The following is a 14,147-nucleotide window of genomic DNA, read 5'->3' on the forward strand; positions in this document are numbered from 1 at the left end:
TCACCCTGATACCAAAACCAGACAAAGATGTCACAAAGAAAGGAAACTACACGCCAATACCACTGCTGAACATATATGCAAAAATCCTCAACAAAATACTAGCAAACAGAATCCAACAGCACATTAAAAGGATCATACACTATGATCAGGTGGGGTTTATGCCAGGAATGCAAGGATTCTTCAATATACACAAATCAATCAATGTGATAAACCATATTAACAAATTGAAGGAGAAAAACCATATGATCATCTCAATAGATGCAGAAAAAGCTTTTGACAAAATTCAACACCCATTTATGATAAAAACCCTCCAGAAAGTAGGCATAGAGGGAACTTACCTCAACATAATAAAGGCCATATATGACAAACCCACAGCCAACATCATTCTCAATGGTGAAAAACTGAAACCATTTCCTCTAAGATCAGGAACAAGACAAGGCTTTCCACTCTCACCACTATTATTCAACATAGTTTTGGAAGTTTTAGCCACAGCAATCAGAGAAGAAAAAGAAATAAAAGGAATCCAAATTGGAAAAGAAGAAGTAAAGCTGTCACTGCTTGCAGATGGCATGATACTATATATAGAGAATCCTAAAGATGCTACCAGAAAAATTCTAGAGCTAATCAATGAATTTGGTAAAGTAGCAGGTTACAAAATTAAAGCACAGAAATCTCTTGCATTCCTACACACTAATGATGAAAAATCTGAAAGAGAAATTAAGGAAACACTCCCATTTACCACTGCAACAAAAAGAATAAAATACGTAGGAATAAACCTACCTAAGAAGACAAAAGACCTGTATGCAGAAAACTATAAGACACTGAGGAAAGAAATTAAAGATGATACCAACAGATGGAGAGATATACCATGTTCTTGGATTGGAAGAATCAACATCACGAAAATGAATATACTACCCAAAGCAATCTACAGATTCAATGCAATCCCTATCAAACGACCAATGGCATTTTTCACAGAACTAGAACAAAAAATTTCACCAATTGTATGGAGACACAAAAGACCCCGAATAGGCAAAGCAATCTTGAGAAAGAAAAACGGAGCTGGAGGAATCAGGCTCCGGGACTTCAGACTATACTACAAAGCTGCAGTAATCAAGACGGTATGGTACTGGCACAAAAACAGAAATATAGATCAATGGAACAGGATAGAAAGCCCATCGATAAACCCACGCACATATGGTCACCTTATTTTTGATAAAGGAGGCAAGAATATACAATGGAGAGAAAACAACCTCTTGAATAAGTGGTGCTGGGAAAACTGGACAGCTACATGTAAAAGAATGAAATTAGAACACTCCCTAACACCATACACAAAAATAAACTCAAAATGGATTAAAGACCTAAATGTAAGGCCAGACACAATAAAACTCTTAGATGAAAACACAGGCAGAACACTCTAGGACATAAATCACAGCAAGATCCTTTTTGACCCACCTCCTGGAGAAATGGAAATAAAAATAAACAAATGGGACCTAATGAAACTTCAAATCTTTTGCACAGCAAAGAAAACCATAAACAAGACCAAAAGACAACCCTCAGAATGGGAGAAAATATTTGCAAACGAAACTACAGACAAAGGATTAATCTCCAAAATTTACAAGCAGCTCATGCAGCTCAATATCAAAAAAACAAACAACCCAATCCAAAAATGGGCCGAAGACCTAAACAGGCATTTTTCCAAAGAAGATATACAGATTGCCAACAAACACATGAAAGGATGCTCAACATCACTAATCATTAGAGAAATGCAAATCAAAACTACAATGAGGGGGCTTCCCTGGTGGCGCAGTGGTTGGGAGTCCGCCTGCCAATGCAGGGGACACGGGTTTGTGCCCCAGCCCGGGAAGATCCCACATGCCGCGGAGCGGCTAGGCCCGTGAGCCATGGGCGTTCGGAGCCTGTGCTCCGCAACGGGAGAGGCCACAACAGTGAGAGGCCCTCGTACTGCAAAAAAAAAAAAAAAAAAAAGAAAAGAAATTTCAATACCATTTGAATAAAGTTCAAAATCAACCACAACTAAACAATATATTGTTTAGAGATCCGTACACGTGTGATAAAATATTTACAAGAGAATGAGAAACAAAATAAAGTGGTCATTACCAAACTAATGGCAGAGGCAGGAGAATAGGTTAGAGGAATTTAGAGATTGATGTGATCGGTGTTGGTCATGTTCTGGTTCCTATACAGGTAGAAGGTACATACGTGTTTGTATTCCTGCTATGCTTTTTACTCAGACATGTTATGTAAGTTTTCCTGTAATGCATATTATATAAAATTTTTTTTTACAAAAGATCAATATCAGGAAAGTTAAGTGAGTTGAACCGCATCTACAGACAGAAAGCCCTTGTGTTTTTTGGATATCTCTCCTTAAAGAATAAGAATAGCATAACATGCAATCAGAGAAATAGTGAAAGGTACAAAATACTACTTGATAGCTAGCTCCTGAGAGAAGCTAGGAAATGGTGCGTACACACAAGACCAATTCAACCAAATAATCAATTAAGTATATATAAAGCCGATACAGTACTTTCTGCTAAGTACTGTGCTAGATTGTGGTGGTGCTGGGGAGATGTTTAGAAGAGCTTCTCAAGAGTGGCTGCAGAAGACTGTCAGCGATACAACGAGAGCCACACATTAAGCACCGTATTATGTGGGTACAGTCTGTAAGAGAATTAGTCCAGTCTGCTTCTCAGTAAACCCTCTTTAGATCCTCTTTCCCCGTGAGGGTGGTTTGAGGTTAGGAATTTTTCCTCCTTAGCTGTAAAACTTGACTTCTGTCAGTCTAGGATTACTTTAAAGGAGAGGGACAGTAAGGGTAATATCGATTTGTATAAGCTACCCTCACGTTGACCTAAAATCCTTCTTGGGCTCACAGGCCACTTGAGATGTAAACTTCTCTACTGAAATTAAACACGTCCATCTTACTCCTCTAAGACAGCTGAGCTGCTGAAAGCAAATGCGACAACGCAAGGGCAGTTAACATCGCGCGGTATTGGGCCGACCCGGCTGGAGGTGGAGCTGCCGGGGCCGGATATAACGTCACGGGGCCGGATATCACGGAGGGTGTGTGCGTCCTGTCGTAGGGGGCGGGGCTCAGAGCCTGGTTTCCTCGGCTACCATCGGTTGCAGGACCGCGCGTGGCGTCCTAGTTTTGCAGCTATGGGGGCTGCTGCAGGTTTGAAGGCAGACTGCGAGGCGCTGCTCAGCCGCTTCCAGGAGATGGACAGCGTACGCTTCGAGGACTTCACCGACCTCTGGAGGAGTATGAAGTTCGGGACCATCTTCTGGTGGGTGTTTCTTGTCCACTACCCGCCTGCCTCCCCGCTCAGAGGCGGCGTGACAGGTTTCTTCCTTCCCCTTCGCTTCGCCGCACCTGGGAAGGGCTGAGAAAAGCGGCAGTCTCTGAACACTGCCTCCATGTCCCCTGAGCTCTCACTTGTACTTGGCCGCGCGCTTCCCCTGGGCGATTTCGTTGGCTTGGGTTCCTTCCATTTGCGGCCTCCTCCCGAATACGTATACCTCTACTTGGCCGCCCTTCTAAACTCTTCTACCTCCACTGCTTTACCCGGACCTAGGTCACCATCTTTTGCCCTCCTCTAGTCTCGTTTTCTTAGAACTCCATGTTTAAAAACAAAAACAAACGCACAAGCAAAGACAAAACCCTGCATGATAGATTTCATTTTTCACACAACCGCCGAAGTTCTAAAGTGCAAATTTGCTCACGTCACATCCTTGCTTCCCACTCTTCAGTGGTTTCCATTGCCCTTGGGGTGCAGCGCAAATTCCTTAACATGGCTGGCAAGACCGTTCGTGACTGGCCTCTGCCCATCGCTGCAGCTTCATCTACCAGTCCACTCCATGCACTCGCTTTCTTGCTGCAGCGTCTGCACGCGGCCCTCTACAGGCGTTTCCTCAGCCTAGAGCTTTACCTCCAGCTCCCTTTGCCTGGGTACCTTATTCTTCACTCAGGTTTAAGCCCACATGACAGTTCCTCAGGGAAGGCCTCCTTTGCCCTTCTAGACTAAATAAGGTGTTCATGCTCTCTTTCTCTTGTAGCACTTTGTGCTTATTTTATCGCTTGACATTTTTTTTTTTTTTTTTTTGCGGAACGCGGGCCTCTCACTGCTGTGGCCTCTCCCGTTGTGGAGCACAGGCTCCGGACGCGCAGGCTCAGCGGCCATGGCTCACGGGCCCAGCCGCTCCGCGGCATGTGGGATCTTTCCAGACCGGGGCACGAACCCATGTCCCCTGCATCGGCAGGCGGACTCTCAACCACTGCGCCACCAGGGAAGACCTATCTCTTGACTTAACCACATTTTATTATAAGTGTGTAGTTCAGAAGGCAGTATAGTGTAGTGGTTAAGAGCATAGATAATGGAGTCCAACTGCCTGAATTTGATCAGAGTCCACTAACTGTGATTATATGGTAAGTGCACTCTAAGTGCTCAGTAAATATTCACTGTTATTATTATTATTTTTAAATTTACCTTCCACTAGATTGAGCTCTGTGAGGACAGTGTCTGGATGAATCTGGCATTTCATTAGCATAATACTTACAATATTGAAAAGGCTAAATAATTGACTGAATGAATGAGTCCTTGTGATTAAAACTCTGTGTTTTGCTGAATAAAATGTAAACATTCTCTCTTTTGTCTTAGTTGATGTAAAATAACTACCTGTGTAGTTTGTACGTTTGTAGGGGATGGAGAATGGAGAACTGTTTGTTGTACAGTTAATGAAAGGAGAGGAACTAATTTTTTTTAATGGTAGTAAATGTAATGCATTTATAGCTGTATTTAATCCATAGAACAACTCTGAGATCAGTAATTATCCTTGTTTTATAGATGAGGAAATTGAGGTTTAAGAAGGTTAAGTAATTTCTCCATGATCACGCAACTAGGTGGTAGAGTAGATATTGAAACCAGTGTGTCTTACTGTTTCTGAAACCCATGATCTTTCACTGTATCCCTCTTGGGAAAAGTGGTAGTTTAGAAAAAATTTTCTGGGGTTACCCCAATTCTTTCTTTCTTTCTTTCTTTTTTTAAATTTATTTATTTATTTATTTTTGGCTGCTTTGGGTCTTCATTACTATGTGCAGGCTTTAGTTGCGGTGAGCGGGGGCTAATCTTCATGGTGGTGCGCGGGCTTCTCTTTGTGTTGGCATCTCTTGTTGTGGAGCATGGGCTCTAGGCGCGCGGGCTTCAATAGTTGTGGCACGTGGGCTCAGTAGTTGTGGCTCGTGGGCTCTAGAGCGCAGGCTCAGTAGTTGTGGTGCATGGGCTTAGTTGCTCCACGGCATGTGGGATCTTCCCGGACCAGGGATCGAACCCGTGTCCCCTGCATTGGCAGACGCATTCTTAACCAGTACGCCACCAGAGAAGCCCCCTACCATGGTTATTTTATATATTAAATATTTTAAATTATTAACCAGTGATAATTTATAACCCCACTCCTTTTGCTCCCAGTTCAGCAATAAATTTGATGCTTTAGGAAGATGCATCATGTTTACCTAGTGTCTCAGTGTAAGAAGCACAGCAGAACATTAGGTCTTCGTGCTTAAATCATGAAAGGATCAGATGTGGAATGCCCATCCACTTTCTAGCAGCTGCTATTTAAACAAGTATATACCTCTTCTGTTATTTTTTTTCACAGCCATAATATATTTTCTCTTTGTTTTCTAGTGGTAGAATGAGAAATTTAGAAAAGAACGCGTTTACAAAGGAAGCTTTGGCTTTGGCTTGGAGATATTTTTTACCTCCATACACCTTCCAAATCAGAGTTTGTGCTTTGTATCTGCTGTATGGATTATATAACACCCAACTGTGTCAACCAAAACAAAAGGTAATATTCGGTGAGTTGTTTTCTTCCAGCAGAAATATGAAACAGGTACAATATTTTCACAACCAGCTGATTTAAATAGAAATGCCAGTGCTTCAAAATTATAATACATTTGTGAAAAAAGATTTACATTTACTAACAACTTTTTTATTCCTCTTGTTTGCAGATTAGAGTTGCCGTGAAGGATTGGGATGAAATTTTAAAATTTCAGCAAGATTTGATAAATGCACAACATTTTGATGCAGCTTATATTTTTAGGAAGCTACGACTAGACAGAGCATTTCACTTTACAGCAATGCCTACATTGGTATGTTATCTAAAATAGATTGTTTCTCAAAATGAGAAATTATGCTTTATTGTCCATAAAGTACCTAAGTCTCCAGAAAGTGGAAAGACTATTATATAGTTTCCAATACTCGAAGAAAGGCTTCTTAAAATAGGAAACAGTGTTGGGGATTCCTGGCAGTCCATTGGTTAGGACCCTGCGCTTTCACTGCCGAGGGCTTGGGTTCAATCCCTGGTCAGTGAACTAAAATCCCACAAGTTGCGTTATTTCAAAAGTCTAACAGTCTTTGAAACATGGATTATTTAATAAATATATACTTAGAGCTGCTTTTTTTTTCATCCATGTTTACTGATAGACAGTTTTTGCTGCTGGCTTACTTATTTCAGTACTTAAAATATATCTTATAAAAGACATCTATTTTAAAGACATTCATTATTATTTAGCTGTCATACAGAATGAAGAAAAAAATTCAACGACCTGAAGTTACTGAAGACTTTAAGGACCCAAGTGATCATGTAATGAAACTTATCACTTCTGATGTACTAGAGGTAAATTTGTTCTTATGTTCCTGAATTTTTTTTAAAAATTGTTTTATTAACTACATATTGAGGTTATACCTTCATCTACTGGATACTGAAAACTTTTCTAATGCTTTTAACCAATCATAGAATGCTATTACTTTCTCTAAAGTGTCAGGAATGTTACATCCTAAATATATCAAAATTTCTGGAATAAATCTTGAAACACAGTGAGAAACAGAAAGATGTAGAAGACTTGTCTCAGACTAAGGATATTTAGATTCAAATACTGAAACCACCATTTGTATTTGACTTTAGATAGGTCATAAAACAAGAATTTAGTGACATTATTTTTTTTAATAATATGTGTTCATTTCCTAAGTTCCTTTTTACAATGCTTGTGTAAAAACCCACCACTGAAAACAGTGAAGCTATTTCGATGAAACGAAAATTTGAAGTCAAGAATAATGGATAACATGCCGCGGAGCAACTAAGCCTGTGCGCCACAACTAGTGAGCCTGCGCTCTAGAGCCCACAAGCCACAACTACGGAGCCCAAGTGCCACAAATACTGAAGCCTGCGCGCCTATAGCCCGTGCTCCGCAACAAGAGAAGCAACGACAATGAGAAGCCTGCGCACAGCGATGAAAAGTAGCCCCCACTCATCACAACTAGAGAAAGCCTGCACACAGCAACGAAGACCTAACAGAGCCATAAATAAATAAATACATTTAAAAAAAAAAAAAAAGAATAATGGATAAGGGGTACGGTCTTAAAACAGCTTTTCCATCTCATATATTTTGGTATTTTATTTGAGTGAGTTGTGCGGTGTTGAGAAAAATCTTCTTTTGCATTGATAAGTAGTGATACAGAGTTTTACCTGAGAGGAAATGTTGCCCTGAGGTTAAAACAAAACCTCACTAAAGGGCTGCAGCCTTCTGATCAGTGATCCATTCTCTTTTCAAAAGAATGGATTCATACGTACACAGAGAGTGCGCAGAGCGAGCGCGAGCAGCTGGGGGCCTTAGTCATGTATTTTTCATTTCTTTGAGCCTTAGTTTCCCCCTCTTTAATATTAGGATTGCAACCCTTATTTCATCCAGTTGTAAGAATCGAGACCAACTTGTACCTGAAGAGTGCTGAGTGTGGCCTATAGCACATAGTAGACTCTTTTTAGTAAATGTTACTGCTTTTCCCCTGAACCCTGTTCAGTCTTTTCCTATATCAGGAATGAAAGAGGGATCAGATCTTTGATTTGCTCAAATGCTTCTCTGTGTTCTGGGTGCTGCCGTGTTTTAATAACTTCAGCCGTTAGGTTGCATCTGTGATTTTCTAATTCAGATAGCAAATTGATTTTTGAAAGTGCTCTGGGTCTGCTCTGTATACTGACTTTATTTTTGAGCAAGAATTGCTAATCTGGGGTCCATGGATGGCCTTGAAAGGTTCATGGATCCCTTTCCCCCCTAAATTGTATTGAAAATTATTATACGTATGGACACTTGGTTAGGGTGAGGTACTCTATCCTCAGATTCGCAAAGGTATTCATGTCCCCCCAAATGGTAAGAATTACTCAGTTAGAGGGAAATCGTTTGCTAAATATCTAAAGACATGGTATAGTGCAGGAGCTCTACAAGATGTTTTGTGTATATTATTTTACTCCTTAACATCTCTGCAAATTAGGTGTTTTAAACAATTTAAAATTTTTTGTTAATTTTTTTTTCAAGTAGGTGTTTTTATCCCTGATTTAAAGTTGAGGAAACTGAGGCACAGAGACATTAAGTTAGGAAGTGATGGAGCTAAGGTTCTCTATGGCTGCAGTGCCTGTTTGTTGGATAGCAAAGGCCTTGTCTGAGCTGGGACTGGGGTTGGAAATATATCATTTGCAGACATCTCGTGAAGTATAACAAGAATTAGGATCTTTGCCCTCTAGCAGCTGAGCAAGAAAGAGGTGGGAGAAGATTATGTAGAAAAATAAATGTGAGAAAAGAACTTTGTGTAATAGAAGGAATTTGTATTTTGTCTTTTTGGCAGAGGGGAATCATTTAGAAGTTTTAGAGATTGGAGAGACTTAGAGTGTATATTTAGGTTTGGGGTAAGGAGCCAGTTAGAAGGAGGGTTTGTGTAGAAGAGAAGCAGCACAGTCCCTGCTGTGAGGTGGTGGGTCTGTGACCAAGAGCCTGATGGAGAGATTAGCCTTGAGCAGGAGAAGGCACTTCTTCCTTTGAAACCTTAGGGAAGGAGGTGAAAATGGATTCCTATAATTGGTTGTGAAGAAGAGAAGTAGAAGGCAAACAGACCCGATAGCCTGAACTTTAAGAGGCCTCCTGCCAGAACCAAGAACTGAGAAAGTTTGGAATAGCCATCACGGAGAGTGAAAGATGCTGGGATACCAGAAAGGATTTGCCAAGAAGTACTGATGTAAATTATAAAGAGAGAGGCAGAGAACGTTCTATAACAGTAAGATGTTGTTCTTATCAGTATTCTCCCAATGAAAAGATAATTTGAACCCAGTTGGTTGTAATTTTTGATTGTTGACTAATTTAGTGGTAGAATGTTAATTTTTTTCAACATACATTGCTAAACTTTTTTTTTTTCTTCATTTTAAGCTCTTTTACTACAATGTGTTGAATTAAAGATTCCTCTGTTAAATAAATTGTATATGTCGGCAAGCAGGTATGGGAGATTTTAGAGAACAGAGCTGGGGTGATGCACAAAGCCATATCTTTTAGGGTGATTTGAGAGGAGGGTCAGAAGGGCCAGGCTATGAAATGCCTATTCCTAGAAGCTTCTAAGAATGGAGTAGTCTGTGTGAAGTCATCCTGACTTTATCTGGCATCTTTATCTTTGGTAGCCTTTTCCTTCAATACCTGTGTTGGCTTTATTTGTCCTGTCCTAGCATAGCCCATGACCCATTTTCACTGATAATCCCTAAATTTAATACTTTTCTGTTTTCCTTCTACTGCCTACAAATGCTATTAAGTCTTCACGTCAGCATACTTGAATTCTGGTCATGATTCTGCTGCTCATTAGTTCTCTTTTGTGGTTAAGGAGGTATAATAAAACAAGAGAATAGGATATTGAATCAAATTATCTGATTTTTTTAAAAAATTGAGGTATAATTGATATAACATTATTTCAGGTGTATAACAGAAGGATTTGATATTTGTATATATTGCCAAATGATGACCACAGTAAATCTAGTCAACATCCATCATCATACATAATTACAATTTTTTTAAGGCATCTGCCTTCTAATTCCAACTCTCCTACTTAAATATGACATTTAGCAAATCATTTCACTTTTGAATCTGTTTCTTCATTTATATTTACAATTATATTAATGGCATTACATGTTCAGTATTCACCATGTGCCAGGAGCTATGCTGAATGTTTTTTGTATGTTATCTCACCAATCATCATAATAACCCTGCAGAAGAGATAGTATTTTTCCAGTTTTAAAAACAAGGAAACTGAGGGACTTCCCTGGCAGTCCAGTGGTTAAGACTCTGCACTTCCACTGCAGGGGGCGCGAGTTCGATCCCTGGTCGGGGAACTAGGATCCCACATGCTGTGTGGCATGGCCAAAAGAATAAATAAATAATAAAAATTAAAACAAGGAAACTGAGGATCAAGAAGTTGAGTAATTTGCATAAAGTAAGACACAGACACTGGATTTGAATGTCCAGGTGTGTAAAGCTCCAAAGCCCATACACTGTCTTTTATTTCTTAATCCTTTGATTTTGTATAGTGGTTTACATCATACAGAATACTTCCACTTGTATAAGCTCACTTAATACTTTTATAGTGCATTAGGCGTCGTTACTTCATTTTGTACAAATGTGGAACGTGATTCTTAGACTGAGGGATTTGCTCAAGGTCACAATCTAGCAGGTGACGGAATTCAGGCTCAAAACCAGGTCCAGCTAGTGGTCTTTGCCCTGTATTGTAGTGCATGTAAAATAATGGGAATATAGCACATTGTACCATGTAAAAAGTTAGGGGCTTCCCATGTCTGGACACTCTTCCCCCTTGAAGATCTTGCATATGTGAGCACTCGCCACTCCTGAGCAGTTTTGAATTGCTTGAACAGATATCGATGGAGTCCGTCAAAATCTCCTAGAAATGCATTGAGTAGCCTATCTTGGGGATGACTCAGAGGTTGTTGACCATCTGTGATGGATAGTTCTCTGCTGGTCTGTGAGCCAAGTCCCAGTGCTGGTTTTATGTGATTCTTAAGTCCGCCTGCCATATTTATGCTACCTTTCTCTTTACCCTGTATACCTGCCCATTTGTTTGGAGTTTTCTGGGGGAGGAAGGTCTAATAAATGATGCCTCAAATGGTGTCATAAATCACTATTTCATTTAATCTTGAATCTTATCACTGAAGTAATGAGGAAGCTTATGGGGACAGGCACAGAGCTTTGAGATTTGTGAACGTCAGCCCATCTCTGTGGAGGATTGGGAGAGAGTCATTAGATAGGAATTTCCAGCTGAGCATAAAGAACTGTGTAAATATCCTTCATGTGACAATATGAAATAAAAATGTGATCTTAGTTATCAGGAGCAATACTTAAAGGTATGCTATACTATAAATAATTTTTGTTACATCCAGGAATGCAATCTTATATTAACTAGTCTCTCCCCATCGTTTCTGCATACAGTGTGTATTGCCTAATGTTTGTTGAGTTGAACTCAATGATTCCATGCTTCTGGAAAGCAGACTCTTCATTAATAATCTTGTACTAGTTTGCATAATTATATCATTTTCAATATACTGTAGTATGTTATTCCTTCTCAACTCTGTCACTTTGGAAGGTGATTTTATTTTGTTATGGTTTTGCCTTTAAGTTTCTCCTTGAAAATTGAATTAAAGCACTCATCGTTTCACTTTTAGGAAATGCTGAATGTTCATGACCATTATCAGAGAATGAAACATATAATTTCAGCTGATAGATCCAATCCAGACAAAGCCCTCAGCTTGATAAAGGATGATTTTTTTGACAATATCAAGAACATAGTTTTGGAGCATCAGCAATGGCACAAAGACAGAAAGGTTTGTAACTGTTTGATATGTCACCTTTGCATTTGCATCATACGTGACTGGCTATACGTGACTGAGGACGTTGAGAGGCAGCCTTGCTTAGTGGCTACCTCCTGTGAAGCTAAGATCTCGAGTGCTTTACTTTTTTAGTATCAGCTTTGCCAGTTATTAGCCATGTGGTCTTATTTAATCTTACAAATGGATTTTATATGTAATTATATAGCATATTATTAAATAATTATAATTAATCATTGTAATTATATAATATATAGCTAAATGATATCCATTATACACTCACACGTACACTATGTAGTGTACATAATTATAGAGGAATAAATAGTCTTGGTGTACCATGGATTTATTACAATCTTTATAATTTAGCATTCTCCAGAGGTTACACATTGGCAGTCTTTGGGCCAAAGCCTGCACATACTTTTTTTTTTTCTTTGCATAGCATTGTTCCTAATATTAAAAAAATTTGAATTAATTACCAACATTTAAATATTTGTGGACTTAACTTAAAATTCCAGACATCCAACTTCTGTTAAAAGTGGGAGGTTTGGTAACACTGGTCCTACTTTGCTGCATGGCAGTGGACAGCTAGACTTGAGTGATGGCTTCTCCCATTGTGACAGAGCATGTGCTTTCTGTTTCTCACGTGCTCTACCTGCCTTCCTTTATCCATTTACAAATCGCATCAACACAAGTCTTCCATTTAGTTTTCTGATCCAAATACTGATGCTAGAACTGCCCATATTCCATATTAGCCTTTTCAGCTAGAGAAACTTTTTTACTCTGGAAACCTGAAGACCGGCCTTGCTAAATTTACTTTTGAAACCACTACTCCATCTAATTTTACTAAATACTTCTAGGAAAAAATAAGTAATTTCTGATTACTTACTATGTGTTTGATAATGTGTTAGTGTTTTCACAAATGCTAGATAGGCATTATTATATAGCATTTTTCAGAGTGATTCGTTGCTACTTTTTGGATTATATAAAGGGAGATGGCTCAAAACTCAGTTTTAGAAAAGATAAACAAGGAAAGTGATGAGATAACAGCCTTGTGAAGAAGGAAATAATTTGCTTCCTCTCCGGACATTTATTTTAATGAGAGCACATTTTAGAATGTTTGAATACTTTAAGTGCTACAAATGGGTTGCACAGATGACCTAGACACTTAACGTAAACATCTATTGTAGTGCTGTCTTTTAACAACTCTCTTTAATGAGCATTACTAAGACCTTTGAAAACCTGGAGGAAAGGAGAATAAACCAGCTTTCTCACTACCACATAAAGTGCATGTCATCTTTCATTAGTTAGGAGGATTTAGGTATTTTCTTGATGAATTTTGTAACTCTTCTTTAACCTAACCACGTTCTTAATGTCAGGTGGTGAACCATGTTTTGATACTGTGAAATATTCTTTTAGTTTTTTAGTAATTAAAGTAAATGGTTTTCATTGTTCTGAAATTGATTTTCAGTTAATTTTTAGTTGGTTTGAATTGTAAATGTGTAAATATAACTTTTTTGATCTTTCAGAATCTATCCTTAAAATTGAAAGCTAAAGATGGAGAAGAAAAGAGTGAAGGAAATTCACAACAGTCAGAGGTCAGAAAAATTCACTATATGATTGCTTATGGGGCAATAGTTCGGTTAGCTTCTTTTCATTTTATGTGTGGCTGTGATTCTGTATATTAACCATAATGTCCCATGGTCAGTATTCTAATACATATCTCAGAAAATTCTGTAACATGGGTTCTATGAAGGGCTAGCCTGTTCTCTGCTGGAAACCTTGTGAAAGACCACATCAGTTATAGATTGGGAGTGGGATGTTCACAGTTTTCAGCAGGGAGAGGGAAGGATGGTGGAGGAAGGTGTCCTCAGTCCTGACAGGGGCAGAGTAAGGCTTTTGTAATACTATGTCTTTTCAGCCTTTCAGCCAGTGTGGAGCACAAGCTACTATTTACTGCTTTCTGTCTCCAGAGTTTTCATCCATATTAGTGCATGAGGCAAGGAGCCATCTTTGGGCATAGAAAGATGAGGAGGGAATGGCCTGGTCACCAGGAATTTCATTCATATCCTCCTTAAATCCTGAAGGAAAGCAATCCACAGCCATGGGGATGTTATCATGGCACCTGTTAGAAAGTAGTGCATGTTTATATGCCTTTACTTAATATATGTCCAATAAATGTTAGTTCCTTTTTACCCTACCTTCTGTCTCAAATCTTATTTCTGATAAAAAAAATACTTGGGAATTCATAATTTCACTCAGTGTTTGTATGTTTTAACTTTTTCCCTTTCCTGTTTATTTTTACTTACAGAGAAGTGAAAGGGCAGAATCATTAGCGAAAATAAAATCAAGGGCCTTTTCAGTTTTTGTTGAGGTAAGTTATTTCTTTAATAAGGTAATTTAGAAATTTATGTGATGCTTTTTTAGTCACGTTT

At 38.9% G+C, this 14,147-nt stretch overlaps 1 protein-coding gene across 2 annotated transcripts in view; it reads left to right on the top strand.

Moving 5' to 3' along the window:
* The first annotated feature begins 3,077 nt into the window (after window positions 1–3,077).
* The window catches only part of SNAPC1 (small nuclear RNA activating complex polypeptide 1), a 29,559-nt gene continuing 18,489 nt past the window's right edge, over window positions 3,078–14,147 (top strand). The window contains exons 1-7 of one of the 2 annotated variants that reach the window (XM_022570427.2): window positions 3,078–3,305; window positions 5,700–5,859; window positions 6,023–6,163; window positions 6,586–6,690; window positions 11,554–11,712; window positions 13,242–13,310; window positions 14,024–14,086. In XM_022570427.2, the coding sequence (XP_022426135.1) occupies window positions 3,178–3,305; window positions 5,700–5,859; window positions 6,023–6,163; window positions 6,586–6,690; window positions 11,554–11,712; window positions 13,242–13,310; window positions 14,024–14,086 (825 nt within the window). In that variant the 5' untranslated portion in view covers window positions 3,078–3,177. Of the gene's footprint in view, window positions 4,445–5,699; window positions 5,860–6,022; window positions 6,164–6,585; window positions 6,691–11,553; window positions 11,713–13,241; window positions 13,311–14,023; window positions 14,087–14,147 lie in introns of both variants that reach the window. The other variant, XM_089907790.1, reaches the window with a different exon arrangement.

The sequence above is a fragment of the Delphinapterus leucas genome, chromosome 2, assembly GCF_059928025.1.
Source record: "Delphinapterus leucas isolate spDelLeu-1000000601 "Yukka" chromosome 2, BTC_Dleu_Yukka2, whole genome shotgun sequence".
NCBI classification, from domain to species: Eukaryota; Metazoa; Chordata; class Mammalia; order Artiodactyla; family Monodontidae; genus Delphinapterus; species Delphinapterus leucas.